Source organism: Perognathus longimembris, chromosome 3 (genome assembly GCF_023159225.1).
Source record: "Perognathus longimembris pacificus isolate PPM17 chromosome 3, ASM2315922v1, whole genome shotgun sequence".
Classification (NCBI taxonomy): domain Eukaryota; kingdom Metazoa; phylum Chordata; class Mammalia; order Rodentia; family Heteromyidae; genus Perognathus; species Perognathus longimembris.
Genome location: NC_063163.1, coordinates 24,574,928 through 24,589,572, shown reverse-complemented (window position 1 = coordinate 24,589,572; position 14,645 = coordinate 24,574,928). Strand labels below are relative to the sequence as shown.

Below are 14,645 nucleotides of genomic sequence, written 5' to 3'. Positions count from 1 at the left end.
TTCGCGCCGCTGTGGACCCTGGAGGCTGAGTTCCGGAGTCGCGGGCACGTGCGCGCCGCTGTCTTCCGGTTTCCTCGGGGTGCGGGGATGGTTGTCTTGGAGACGGCTTCTAACGGCCCCGGGCCCAGAGATTCCAGTGTTGAGGGGCTGCAACCCAAAGACTGCAGGCTCGGTTCCTCGGAGAGGCTGAGGCGCGGACAGGCTGTGCCTTGGATGCGGAGTCCCTGAAGTTCTCCAGGTAGCTGGCACTTAACTGTCTCCCCATTGCTTTCCCGCGCCGGGCAAAGAATGTTCCCAGCAGCCAAAGTTCCGCTTCCCGCCTGACCATGGGAAAGCCTAAATCTCTTGTCCTTTAAAATCCGGGAAAGGATTTGTCTGTGGTTTTACCTACCCCGCCTTAGTTTTTAGTTATTTATTTTTCGTGCTGGTCCTGGTGCTTGGACTTGAGGCCAGGGCGCTGCCCCCCAAGCTTGTGTGCTCAAGGCTGGCACTTGAGCCACAGCTCCACTTCCGACCTTTGTTTTTGATGGTTCGTTCCCAATCTTCCCATTGAGGAAAACCGAAATATTGTAGAAGAGCATGATTAAATGGTTATTTCGTGTAGGGTGAAACGGGGTAGCTGCTCAAATGCTTGCCAAACGGCAAGAGGTTCTGTAGTTTAGAATTGTTTATTCCTCCGACTTGCTTGTTTTCATTCTGTGATCTACTCTATGAAAAAGAAAGTGCTTTTGACTCACTTGACAACCGCTTGTTAAAATTCAGTGATGTTTTATTACCTGTAGAACACGTGACATTTAAAATGTTCATGGCTGGGCCCACCGGGGTATCATTATTCAGAATAACAGAAATTTGATACTGCTAAAACACTTAATTTCCACCGTTATTTTACACTACTCCATCCAATTAGAGGAGGAAAAAAAAAAAACCCGTAGTACCTACATGATTTCCTTTCTACAGATGTCCAAACCCCTTCATATTTTAAGTACTATCTCTCTAAAGAGAAATGTTTCTCTGAGATTGTGTTACCTTCATTTGGTTCACTCTTGGATATTAGTGGGGTTTACCCGTTGTCTTGTACATTTTAAAATTTTGTTTCTCCCCAGGTACTTTTTTGTTGTTGTTCATCAAAGGGCTAGTTTTAATGAATCTGTTTGATTTGAGCAGTAATTTATTGTAGGGTTCTTGAGACTCTTCTAAATCGCCCAATTATTTAGGGGGAATCCTTACGGCTTACCATTTAAGAAGCTCAATGCTTTCCATTCGTGTTTCATTATACTTAAGTTAATGTTTCTTTTTAATCTACAGAAAATTGAATTCAAAAACTGACTCATTTTTTTAAAAAAAATGTCTCGAAAAATTCCTAAGGAGTCAAAAAAAGTGAACATCTCTAGTTCTCTGGAATCTGAAGATATCAGTTTAGAAACAACAATTCATACAGATGACATTTCCTCATCAGAAGAGCGAGAGGGTAAAGTCAAAATCACCAGACAAATAATTGAACGGAAAGAACTACTTCATAATATTCAATTACTAAAGATAGAGTTATCCCAGAAAACTATGATGATTGACAATTTGAAAATGGATTATCTTACAAAGGTAAGATCAAGTGTGAGTTTTGTTATTTGCATTCTTTATAGGTTTTAAACTGCAAATAAATAATCACATTTGCACGTTACTTAAACTCAAAATGATACAGATATTTATTGTCCAACACTGGGTAATTTAAATGTGAGCAGCAATTACTTACAAAAATAAATTGGTAAGGGCATAAAAGTGTAGCATTAGTATGAGTTTTTTAGATGAAATTACTAGGCAAGTTGTTTCCTAGTTTACTGACCCTGATGTGAGTGACTAGTATAAACAAAAACGTCAAGCTTATAATGGTCTTTTTCCTTAGAGATTTAATTTCTTTGATTTGACCTTTCCATTTGCTACTTAATTATGCCTTTCAGTTTGGTAGCATAATTAATTTTGCTTTTCTGATTCAGCCTATGTCACTGTTGTAGTCATATATTTAGGTACCATAGTCTTCAGCAAGTGGTGTTTACTATGCATATAATGTCTTTGGTTCTAGGAATGTGGCTTAGTGACAGAGTGCTTGCCTAGCATGCATGAAGCCCTGAGTTAGTTCTCAGTTCCACATACACAGAAAAAGCTGGAAGTGGTGCTAGCCTTAAGTAAAAGAATCTCAGGGACAGCACCCAAGCCCTGAGTTCAGGCCCCAGGACTGGCCAAAAAAAAAAAAAGTCTTCATCTTTGTTTTACTGTCCTGTGTGGTTATTTACAATTACAGAATAGTTTATGGCAGTCCCAGTAAAGTATTTACTAGCCCTAAGAAATACATAGTAATTCAGGAGGTTATTTTACTACTTCTGTTTTTGAGAAGATACTATCTTTCTAAAGGGGAGGTGGTAGTGTATATTTTAATGCGTTTTATGGCATTTTCATACATGTATATAATGTCCTTTGATTACATTTACTCCTGTATTATGTTCTTTTGACATTCATCCTGTAGTTTTTATCCTCAATTCTCCCCCATCCTAACGAGTTTGTTGTTTCCTTGTTTTCATAGTGAAAGTTGTCTGTAGTTGTGATTTGCATTTCCCTAATAACTAACGTTGACTTTTTTTTTCATATATTCATTGGCCCTTTTACTTCTTTTGAGAACTGTATATCTAGTCTTGACTGGATTATTTGTTCTTTTTGGGGTTATTACTATATTCTGGATATGATTCCCTTGTTTAATTGTCAGGTGACAAAAATTCTCTCCCATTCACTCTTTACTCTGCTAATTGTTTCCTTTGCTGTGCAGAAACTTTTTAATTTGCCAATTCTTAGTATCATTTCCTGGGATTCTAGAATTTATTTAGAAGTGTATTATCTGTTCCTTGAAGGTATTGTTGTTTTTCTATAGATATTTAATTCACCCACTGTTACTGTATCTAGAGTTAATGTGACCCTATGTTCCCAACAGTATTGAGGTTTTTACTAACTTTGCTTTTTTTCATTAGAAGTTTTCTTGTTTACTGAATGGTAATGTTTGTGGTTTTTATCTCCTGACTTGTTCTTCTTTTCTTCCAGTGAGATTTGTTCTTTGTTGAACTCTTCTGCTTATGTATATCATTCTTCCTCTTTTTGATTTGTATTCCGTTATGTCTCTTCTGCAGGCTTCATTTAGTGGTCATAAGTTGCTTTAGTTTATGTTTATTGTTCATGGAAGGTTTTTATTTCATCTTCAGTGTTAATAACTTTTCTAGATATATGAGTCATTATTGAACAGTTTTTGTTGAAAGGTTTGAAATACATCAGTCTGTGTGTGCTTTCCTGGCAGTTAGATTTTCTACTGAGAGGTCTCCTGATATTCTGATAGGTTTGCTTGGAAAATCTACTTGTAGCTTCCAATATTCTTTCTTTATTCTATAATGTTAACTCTAATTTGTTGTTGGGAGAGCTTTTTCCTGATCATATTCTAAATGCCCCCATGGAATTGGATATCTATTTCTTTCTTTGTATTTGAGAAATTTGCTGCTGTAATCTTACTGATTTTAATAAAATGCCTTTAACATATATTTCTATTCCTCTTCTACACCATAGATTCAGTTCTTTTTTTTTTTTTTTTTTTGGCCAGTCCTGGGCCTTGGACTCAGGGCCTGAGCACTGTCCCTGGCTTCTTCCCGCTGAAGGCTAGCACTCTGCCACTTGAGCCACAGCGCCACTTCTGGCCGTTTTCTGTATATGTGGTGCTGGGGAATCGAACCTAGGGCCTCGTGTATCCGAGGCAGGCACTCTTGCCACTAGGCTATATCCCCAGCCCATAGATTCAGTTCTTAATCATGTCTTAATGGTGTTGGATGTTGTAACGTTTATGAGCATGGTTGTTTTTTGTTTTCTTTGTTGCTATATTGCTATCTGAATGTAATCATTCCTCAAAATCATCTTAGTGAAATTCATTCTTTCTTCCTTCTAGTCTGTCAGTGATACTTCCAATTGGATTTTTCATTGGACTCATTGAGCTTTTCATTTCCCAAATTTCTTTTTTTCCTCCAGAATTTATCTCTGTGATATATTTCCCATCCAGGTTGTTGACTTTCATGTCCATGTCTTAAATTGACTTCTTTTATCCTTTTATTCAAATCCACTTTGAGGTGTTGATATTTTTTTTAAATTAGACTTTGATATTCTTTAGCATTTCATCCTTTTCAGTATTTTTGGATTTGAGTATTGAAGAGTTGTAAACTTTTGGTGGAGTCATGTTGCCTTGAATTTTATATTTTGTGCATTGGATGTTTCTCCAGTTGTAATAGGGGTTAGTTGAGAGCTCTGTCCCCAGTACTATTCAGAGAAGAGGAAAGAAGATATCATAAGAGCCACACTATTCTGGCTGTCCTAGTATGTGGGCTGAGGCTTGGACTGGTCAAGGATCATTTGTCAGCTTCAGGGCTATTTCATTTTAGAAGTTTCCTTTATTTGCGTAACAAATGCCACAGTTTTGTGTCTTGTGGGCCAGATAGGTATCCATTTACTCTACTGGTTCTCTAGTTTATACACACAGGCCCACAAAATGTCCAAGCCTAATGGTGTTTCCCAGATAGATTGGAGAATAAAGGTAGCAATCAGCACTGAGCTCTCTATACTCGGATCTTGGGCAAGAGTGTACTGAGGGAACTCAGCATTCTGCTCACCAATCTCAGTGATTTCAGATCTCACTAGTAGTGAAGCACCCTGTGGGGAGAAGTGGCTAAAGAAATCAAGGGATCTAATGGACCTGAACTTAGCACTTTCAGACCTGCCCAGCAGCAAACTACATGCAGCAGAGAATTAGCACTGGAGACCATGTCTTGGGCCACCGTCTGAGAGCTCTAGTGTCTTGTCATCCTCAATAATGAGCCTCACTCTTTGCCACAGAAGGCAACACCACTTGCCACTATGCACCCTCTGGCTTGAGCTCCCTGCTGCCTTAACTTCTCAGTAGGTTCATGTCCATGCTACCTTTCTCCACAGCTGCCTTCCATAGCCATCTCCCCCTTCTGTCCCTCTTCTGTACCATAGATAGATTCAGATCTTAATCATGTCTCAAGGGTTTTAGGTGTTGTGATGTTTGTCATTATATTACCCCACAATAAGGGGTACTGAACTTTCAAAATGGTGTCTGACTATAGCCAACTGAAATGGAAGGAGTGACAAAATAGATTTCTTCTCTAGGGCTACAAGATAAGTTACTGTCACACCAAATCCTCACATTGGATTTGAGAGGTGCTAGAACTTTAGGGTTATCCTGGAATGGGGATTGCTTGTCAGTCCAGAGCCGACTGGCAAACATTATGGTTATGTTAAACAGAAAGATCAAAGACTAGCTTATTGTGCCACCAAGCTTATGAAGATAGTGAAGGATTCTCTAAAGAATTCAGAATTGGGGAAGTAAATTTTTGCTTGCATTTTTTAAAAGCAAGATACAGGAAGACAGCTGTGGAAGTTGGTAAAACTTTATGTAAGGAAAGTCATGAAGAAACTATCAGGATAGTTTATGCAGATATCTCCAAAAGGACTCAGGTTTGTTTGTTGCTTTGGGGGCTTGGAAAATGCAGGAAATTGTGCAATGTTGGGGAACATCTAGCTCGCAGATACCATTTAGTACTTGACAGTAATTTGGTACAGGTTGGTAATGCTTTCTGTTGGCTACCTATGGCCCATCTGCTAGTGCTAATAATTTTGTATGGCCTGTGATGATGTTTATAAAGATCCATGTGGATCTTGGCAGAAAAAAAGTTCTCCACTCCTGGCAGGAGTAGGTAAACTCAGCATGAGTTTTGCATATTTCTAGCATCATCTATGTGACAATCAGTAGAAGATAGGTAATAGATAAATTGGTGTAGAGTACAAATGATAAATCTGGCATTGAAATAATTACATAGGCATGGCTGTAGCATGAAATGAGTGTCACAGTGTAAATATGAGTTAACATAGGGCTGGGAATATGGCCTAGTGGCAAGAGCGCTTGCCTCGTATACTTGAAGCCCTGGGTTCGATTTCCCCAGCACCACATATATGGAAAATGGCCAGAAGTGGCGCTGTGACTCAAGTGGCAGAGTGCTAGCCTTGAGCAAAAAGAAGCCAGGGACAGTGCTCAGGCCCTGAGTCCAAGACCCAGGACTGGCCAAAAAAAAAAAAAAAAATATATATATATATATATATATATATATATATATATATGAGTTAACAGGAGGAAAAACCATCTTTAGAGTGGAAGGGGAGATTCTGTAAGCAAACTATGCTATTTATGTCCATACCATTACAAAAATTAAAAAGTACTTACCCTATATCACCTTGTTTTTCAAGTGGCTTTTTAAACGTAGTTATTTTTTTTAACTGAAGATCTTTTCTACAGTAAATTTTAAACTTCAACGTGTAAGTTACCTTATTCTCTCTCTTAAGATTGAAGAATTGGAGGAGAAACTTAATGATGCACTTCATCAGAAGCAACTCCTAACTTTGAGATTAGACAACCAATTGACTTTTCAGCAGAAGGATGCCAAGTAAGAAAAGTTTAAAGTAAAAACCTGTACTAGCAAATTAAAAGTAATTTCATTTCTTGTTTATTCATGTTATTGTAAGCTACAATCAAGAAATTTAAAGTCAAAGATGGATATAATTTTCACATCTAGACCACTAAAAAATAGGTTACATTCAATGCATATTGGCCAGTCTAAATGAACCATAAATAACATAGGAAATTCTAAATTGCTGACCACTCCTGGCTGTCTCAACTAGCTTTTCTTCATTCTCTGTAAAGCACTGTGATTGGTTGTCTCAGCTATTGGGTGGTGCTGCTTGAAAACTGTTTCACACCTGCATACTTTCTCCAGCTTACCTATGTCTGCTTATCAAGAGTCCATTGTCTACTCTCAAATATGTCTATGCCAACTACACTGTTTATATTTTTTATAATTTAAAATGTATATAAACATTGAAATATAATTACAAAATATCATTTATTTTTTAAAAAAAGAAAAAACAAATACATTGGAAACTGTAAAAGTAAATGACCGAAAGTAAGATTGAGGGTAAAAAGTCAAATCTATGAAAAGTATCTTCTCACATTTCCCTGTCTATTAAGATATCCTTCATTTATAAAAAAAAAAAAATTGAGGGCTGGGGATATGGCCTAGTGGCAAGAGTGCTTGCCTCCTATACATGAAGCCTTGGGTTCAATTCCCCAGCACCACATATACAGAAAACGGCCAGAAGTGGTGCTGTGGCTCAAGTGGTAGAGTGCTAGCCTTGAGCAAAAAGAAGCCAGGGACAGTGCTCAGGCCCTGAGTCCAAGCCCAGGACTGGCAAAAAAAAAAAAAAAAGAAGAAAGAAAAGAAATTGAACTTGGAAATCATAAAAATGTACATGTAAATAAAACATGCTGTATATGGGTATATAACATAGTCCCAGCAGTTAGGAACCTGTGGCAGGAGGATCCTGAATTTGAGGCAAGCCTCAGGAGTCTGCCTCCAAAAAATCTTTGAACAAGCAACAAATAGTCACAACATATATGTGTTATTAGACAACAATGAATACATTAGTCTTGTTGTTTGAACCAGTATTTTATGCCTGTGTGTGTGTGTGTGCACATGCACTCAATTGAATAGTTTGAATTTTTAAATTATTGTTTACGGTAGATGCAGTGGCTCATACCTGTGGTATCCTCATAACTCAAGACACTGAGATCTGAGGGTTGTGATTTGAAGCCAGTCCAGGCAAGAAAGTCTGTGAGACTCTTATCTCCAATAAACTACTCAAAAAAAGCCAGAAATTGAGCTTTGGCTCAAGTAATAGAGAGCTAGCCTTGAGAAAGGGGGTGGGGGGAGGCTCAGGGACATCACCCAGGCCCTGAGTTCAAGCCCCAGGACTGGTACCAGGAAAAAAAGAATGTTTTAAAATATCAATTGTGGGCTGGGAATGTGGCTTAGTGGTAGAATGCTTGCCTAGCATGCACAAAACCCTGGGTCCAATTCCTCAGCATCACCTAAGCAGAAAAAACCAGAAGTGGCACTGTGGCTAGCCCTGAGCAAAAAGAAGCAAAGGACAGTGCTCAAGCCCTGAGTCCAAGCCCCAGGACTGACCAAAAAAAAAAAAAAATTACATATATATATGTCAATTGTATAAAAATTTCTGTTACTACACATTTACTAATTTGTTTGGAATTATCATTTCTTGTTTAGCTAGCCAAATAAGCTTTAAACTGGAGCCAATAGTATTACTAGACTTCTGATTTCCTAATTGTCTCGTTAGTCTGAATAAAGCACCTTGAATATTAAATCTCAAGTTTGTTTTTTTTTTCATTTTTCAAGCTTTAATTTTTTTTAAATTTTTATTATCAAACTGATGTACAGAGAGGTTACAGTTTCATACGTTAGGCATTGGATACATTTCTTGTACTGTTTGTTACCTTGTCCCTCATACCCCCCTCTCCCCTCCCCCTTACCCTTTCCCCCCGTGAGGTGTTTGTTCAGTTCACTTACACCAAACAGTTTTGCAAGTATTGCTTTTGTAGTTGTTTGTCTTTTTTTACCCTGTGTCTCTCAATTTTGGTATTCCCTTTCAATTTCGTAGTTCCAATACCAGTAAACACGGTTTCCAATATACTCAGATAAGATTACAGAGATAGTGTAGGTACAACCACAGGAAGGTGATACAAGAACATCATCAACAATAGAAGCTACAGATACACATGGGACGTTGAAAGTAGTTACAACTGTGATATAACAATTGTCTCCATAACATGGAGTTCATTTCACTTAGCATCATCTTATGTGTTCATAAGGGTATAGCTATTGGGCCTTGTGATGCTCTGCTATGACTTGCCTAAACCTGTACTAATTATTCCCAATAAGGGAGACCATAGAGTCCATGTTTCTTTGGGTCTGGCTCACTTCACTTAGTATAATTTTTTCCAAGTCCTTCCATTTCCTTACAAATGGGACAATGTCATTCTTTCTGATAGAGGCATAAAATTCCATTGTGTATATGTACCACATTTTCCTGATCCATTCGTCTACTGAGGGGCATCTGGGTTGGTTCAAGATTCTCGCTATGACAAATTGTGCTGCGATGAACATTGTTGTGCTGGTGGCATTACTGTGATTTTGTTTGTGGTCTTTTGGATAGATACCCAGAAGTGGGGCTGCTGGGTCATAGGGGAGTTCTATATTTAGCCTTCTGAGGAATCTCCATACTGCTTGCCAGAGTGGCTGAACCAGATTACATTCCCACCAACAATGAAGTAAGGTTCCCTTTTGGCCACATCCCCTCCAACAACTGTTATTGTTAGTTTTCTTGATATATGACATTTTTACTGGGGTGAGATGGAATCTCAATGTTGTTTTGATTTGCATTTCTTTTATGGCCAGTGATGTAGAGCACTTTTTCATATGTCTCCTGGCCATTCTCATTTCCTCATCAGAGAAGTCTCTTTGTAGGTCTTTAGCCCACTTGATGAGTGGGCTTTTAGTTCTTTGCGGTTTTGTTTTGGAGGAAAGTAATTTTTTTAGTTCTGCATATATTTTAGATATGAGGCCTTTGTCCGTTGAATGGCCGGTAAAGATCTTCTCCCAGTCTGTGGGCTTTCTGTTTATCTTGCGAGCTATGTCCTTTGCCGTGCAGAAGCTCTGCAGTTTGATGCAGTCCCATTTGTCCAACCTTTCTTTGATTTGTAGCCTTTCTGGGTCTTTGTTAAGGAAGTTCCGTCCTGTGCCAAGGAGCCCAAGTGTTTCTCTTACTCCTTCCTTTAGTGTTTTCAGGGTGTCTGTTTTGATTTCAAGGTCTTTAATCCATTTGGAATTGATTTTGGTGCAGGGTGATTTATAAGGATCTAGTTTTAGTTTGTTGCATGTGTTGAACCAGTTTTGCCAGCACCATTTGTTAAAGAGGCTATCTTTCTTCCATTCTATTGTTTTAGCTCCTTTATCAAAGATTAAGTGGGCGTGGTTCTGTGGGTTCATTTCTGGGTCTTCAATTCTGTTCCATTGGTCTTCAGGCCTGTTCCGGTGCCAATACCAAGCTGTTTTTATTACTATAGCTTTATAATACAGCTTGAAGTTGGGTATTGTAATACCTCCAGCACTGTTCTTTCTGCTTAGGATTGTTTTTGCTATTTGTGGTCTTTTATTGTTCCATATGAATTTCTGGATTGCTTCCTCTATTTCATCAAAAAATGGTGTTGGGATATTAATGGGTATTGCATTGAATTTGTAGATAGCCTTTGGAAATATTGCCATTTTGATTATATTAATCCTCCCAATCCAGGAGCATGGGAGGTTTTTCCATTTCCTTAGTTCTGACTTAATTTCGTTTTTCAAGCTTTTAAAGTTCTCATCAAAGAGGTCTTTCACTTCTTTGGTTAAGGTTATTCCTACGTATTTTATGTTTTGGGGGGCTATTGCAAAAGGAGTTGCTTTCCTGATTTCAGCCTCGGTCTTCGGGTCGTTAGCATAGAGAAAGGCCATTGATTTTTGAAGGTTTATTTTATATCCTGCAACTTTGCCAAAGTTTTGGATCAGCTCTAGTAGCTTGGGGGTAGAGTCTATGGGATTCTTTAGGTATAGGATCATGTCATCTGTGAAGAGAGAAAATTTTACTTCATCTTTTCCTATTTGGATGCCCTTTATATTTTCTTCTTGCCTAATTGCTCTGGCTAGGAATTCTAGTACTATGTTGAAGAGCAGGGGAGAGAGAGAGAGTGGACATCCCTGCCTTGTTCCTGATTTTAAAGGGAATGGCTTTAGTTTTTCACCATTTAGAGTTATGCTTGCTGTTGGTTTGTCATAAACTGCCTTGATTATATTCAGGAATGTTCCCTGGAATCCCAGTTTGTTCAGGGCTTTAAGCATAAATGGGTGCTGGATTTTATCGAACGCTTTTTCTGCATCCAGAGATAAAACTATGTGGTTCTTTAGCTTGCTCTGGTTGATGTGGTGGATTACATTAATTGACTTGCGTATATTAAACCAACTTTGCATCCCTGGGATGAATCCAGTTTGATCGTGGTGTATGATTTTTTTGATAACCTGTTGAAGTCGATTGGCCAGAATTTTGTTGAGAATTTTTGCGTCTATGTTCATCAGGGAAATCGGTCTGTAGTCCTCTTTCCGTGATGAGTCCCTGCCTGGTTTTGGGATGAGGGTTATACTGGCTTCATAGAATGAGTCTGGTAGTGAACGTTCTCTTTCAATTTCATTGAAGAGTTTGAGAAATATTGGTGTGAGTTCTGTCCTGAAGGCCTTGTAGAATTCTGCAGTGAATCCATCTGGACCTGGGCTTTTCTTGGATGGGAGATCATTTATTGCCGTTTCTATTTCAATACTGGATATGGGTCTGTTTCGAAGGTTTAAATCTTCATGTTTAAGTTTGGGGATATGAATTTTTTCTAGGAAATCATTCATTTCTTCCAGGTTCTCGAATTTGTTGGCATAAAGGTTTGTAAAATAGTCCCTTATTATTTTCTGAATTTCGGTTATTTCTGTGGTGATGTTACCTGTTTCATCTCTTATCTTGTTTATTTGAGACTGCTGCCTTCGTTTCTTGGTCAGGTTTGCCAGGAGTCTGTCTATCTTGTTGATTTTTTCAAAGAACCAACTCTTTGTTTTGTTGATTCTTTCGATGGTTTTTTTCGTCTCTAATTGATTTAATTCTGATTTGATTTTTTTTTTTTTTTTTTTTTTTTTTTGGCCAGTCCTGGGCCTTGGACTCAGGGCCTGAGCACTGTCCCTGGCTTCTTCCCGCTCAAGGCTAGCACTCTGCCACTTGAGCCACAGCGCCGCTTCTGGCCGTTTTCTGTATATGTGGTGCTGGGGAATCGAACCTAGGGCCTCGTGTATCCGAGGCAGGCACTCTTGCCACTAGGCTATATCCCCAGCCCCTGATTTGATTTTAATTATATGCTTCCGTCTATTTACTTGGGGTTTGGCTTGTTCTCTCTCAAGGAAATTAAGGTGCTTCCTTAAATTATTGAGTTGCTGTTTCTCCAGTTTGTTGATGTATGTACTCAGAGATATAAATTTTTCTCTGAGTACTGCCTTTGCTGTGTCCCAAAGGAGCTGGTACTTTGTGTCCTCAACTTGGTTGAATTCCGTAAACACTTGAATTTCCATTTTAATTTCTTCAATGATGGTTCAGCAGTGTGTTCTTTAGTCTCTATGAATTGTGGGATTTTCTGTGGTGGCTGAATGAGTTGAGCTCTAATTTTATTCCATTGTGGTCTGAGAGAATGCAGGGAATGAAATCTCAAGTTTTTTGAAGCTGACAGTATGTTCTCTCTTAATATAGAAAATATCAAGAACTAATGAAACAAGAAATGGAAACCATTTTATTGAGACAAAAACAACTAGAAGAGACAAATAGTCAGCTAAGAGAGAAAGCTGGTGATGTTCGTCGAAACCTACGTGACTTTGATTTATCAGAAGAGCAATATGTGAAACTAAAAAGTTTTTCTGAAGATCAACTTTCTATTCCTGAATATGTATCTGTAAGTATTAATTTTTTTCGAATATATTTTTCAACTAATATTTGCTACTTATGTTTTAGCCATAAAGTACCCAACTGAAACCATTTTGTGATCGGATTTAATGATAGGGAGTGGTGTTCTAGTCACCAAATTTTAAAGGTCTTGACCACTGTATTCCAAAGTAAAACAATAGCCTTCTGAATTTAATGACTGAATAGTCCATAGAAATTACTTCTCTTAAAACCTGGTGGTTTATAATGTTCCCCAAATGGAAAACCATGGAAATAAATCAGTCTAGTTGTTGCCTGGTGTTTATAGGGATAGAGGGGAGATAGGAGTTGGTGTGTTTATAAGCAAGTAGAATGAGGGAGAGCTTTGTGCTGACAAATGAGTTCAGAGTAATGACTGCAGTGTTGTTGAGACAAATCTACATTTAGGATTAACTTGTAGCAGTAGTCTTAATTTATATCACCATCCCTTTACAGTCTAAAAATTGTTGAAGAGTCATTATGAATTATTTAAAGTTTCTGGAATTTTCTATTTAATATTTTCAGACCTTAGTTGACTGAGTAACTGAAACCATAGGAAGTACAAGCATGAATAAGAACAGACTGTTGGACTGAGAACTGGCAAAGTTTAGTTGTAATTTGGATTTCAAGACTATTAACTTGACCTTTTTTTTAAGGTTCGGTTCTACGAACTAGTAAATCCATTAAGAAAAGAAATCTGTGAACTACAAGTGAAAAGGAATGACTTATCAGAAGAATTAAGTACAAACAAAGACCAACTGAAGCAGCTGACAGAGGTTTGTATGTTTTTCCCACTGATAGGAACAAGCACCAATTTTTTTCCATAGGAATTTTTTATGGTTTAGGGTAAAGAATAGAAAACCAGATCATGGAATTAAGGAGCACTGCTGCAGTTCTTCATTATGGTTTAGTCTTGGTGGTGGCAAGAAAGGGTGCTCTGTCCACTTATCAGTCTGTCTACTTTCACATTCAGTAAACTCTCCTGCTTGTTCTGAGCCTGTGTGCTGATTTTATCATTACCCCAATAATGTGCCAGATGCTGCGCTGGAGACAGGCAGTAGTGAGCACAAGAGTACATCTGCCCTTACAGATTAGACTTAAAAATGTTAGATGCCATCTTGACATTTTCATTTATTCTGTGACTTTAAACAGTCATTTTACATTTCCTTGAAGTTGAAGATCACAGTAACATTTTTCTTTTTTATTCTCTGGGATTGGTTATATTTGTTTCAAAGCAAATAGTATGTGTATTTATGTCCTATTTCAAGGAAAGATTTTATCTATCATTAATTTATTATCCAGAACAGCGGCAAGGAGCCTTTTTTTCAGCCCTGAACCATGTGTATATGCATATATATATATATATATATATATATAAAACATTATGAGCCATCCAACATTGTCACTTTTGCCTATCTCTACTCATAAGTAACTGATATTATAGACATGAGCCATCTTGCCTTAATAATTTGTATTTTCAGTACTCTACATTGGTGCATTATTAGTAATAGAATTTATTTTAAGCTATTAATATAAAGCCAATATTACATGAGGCTTTCTTCCTGTCCTCAGAGGAACAGTGAGGACAGAAAGCATTGCTAGGGAGTAGATGCCACCTATTAGGCATATAAACTGCATTACACACTTAGAAAGCTATCTCTCAGGTGGTGATGGTAGTACATGCCTGTAATCCTAGCACTTTGGATTCAAAAAGATGGAGAGAGAGAGGCTCTTAATTTCTTCTTAAAATTTTCACTTATAAAAATAATTAAGGACTTAAATGTAGCTCAGTGGCCTAAGGCCTGCCTAACAAGTACAGTGTCCAGGGTTCGATCCCCAGTACCAAAAAAGAAAGACAGGGGATGGGAATATGGCCTACTGGTAGAGTACTTGCCTCATGTACATGAGGCCCTGGGTTCGATTCCTCAGCACCACATATATAGAAAAAGCCGGAAGTGGCACTGTGGCTCAAGTAGTAGAGTACTAGCCTTGAGCAAAAAGAAGCCAGGGACAGTGCACAGGCCCTGAGTTCAAGCCCCAGGACTGGCAAAAAAAAAAAAAAGACAGGGCTGGGAATGTGGCTTAGTGGTAGAGTACTTGCCTAGCATGCATGAAGCCCTGAGTTT

The 14,645-nt window shown here is 38.2% G+C and overlaps 1 protein-coding gene across 1 annotated transcript in view; it reads left to right on the top strand.

Moving 5' to 3' along the window:
* Positions 1-71: 71 nt before the first annotated feature.
* The window catches only part of Pibf1 (progesterone immunomodulatory binding factor 1), a 137,872-nt gene continuing 123,298 nt past the window's right edge, over positions 72-14,645 (top strand). Inside the window, exons 1-5 of the mRNA XM_048341252.1 lie at positions 72-238; positions 1,306-1,596; positions 6,433-6,533; positions 12,313-12,511; positions 13,176-13,295. Coding sequence (XP_048197209.1) covers positions 1,345-1,596; positions 6,433-6,533; positions 12,313-12,511; positions 13,176-13,295 — 672 coding nt within the window. The 5' untranslated portion in view covers positions 72-238; positions 1,306-1,344. The remainder of the gene's footprint in view (positions 239-1,305; positions 1,597-6,432; positions 6,534-12,312; positions 12,512-13,175; positions 13,296-14,645) is intronic.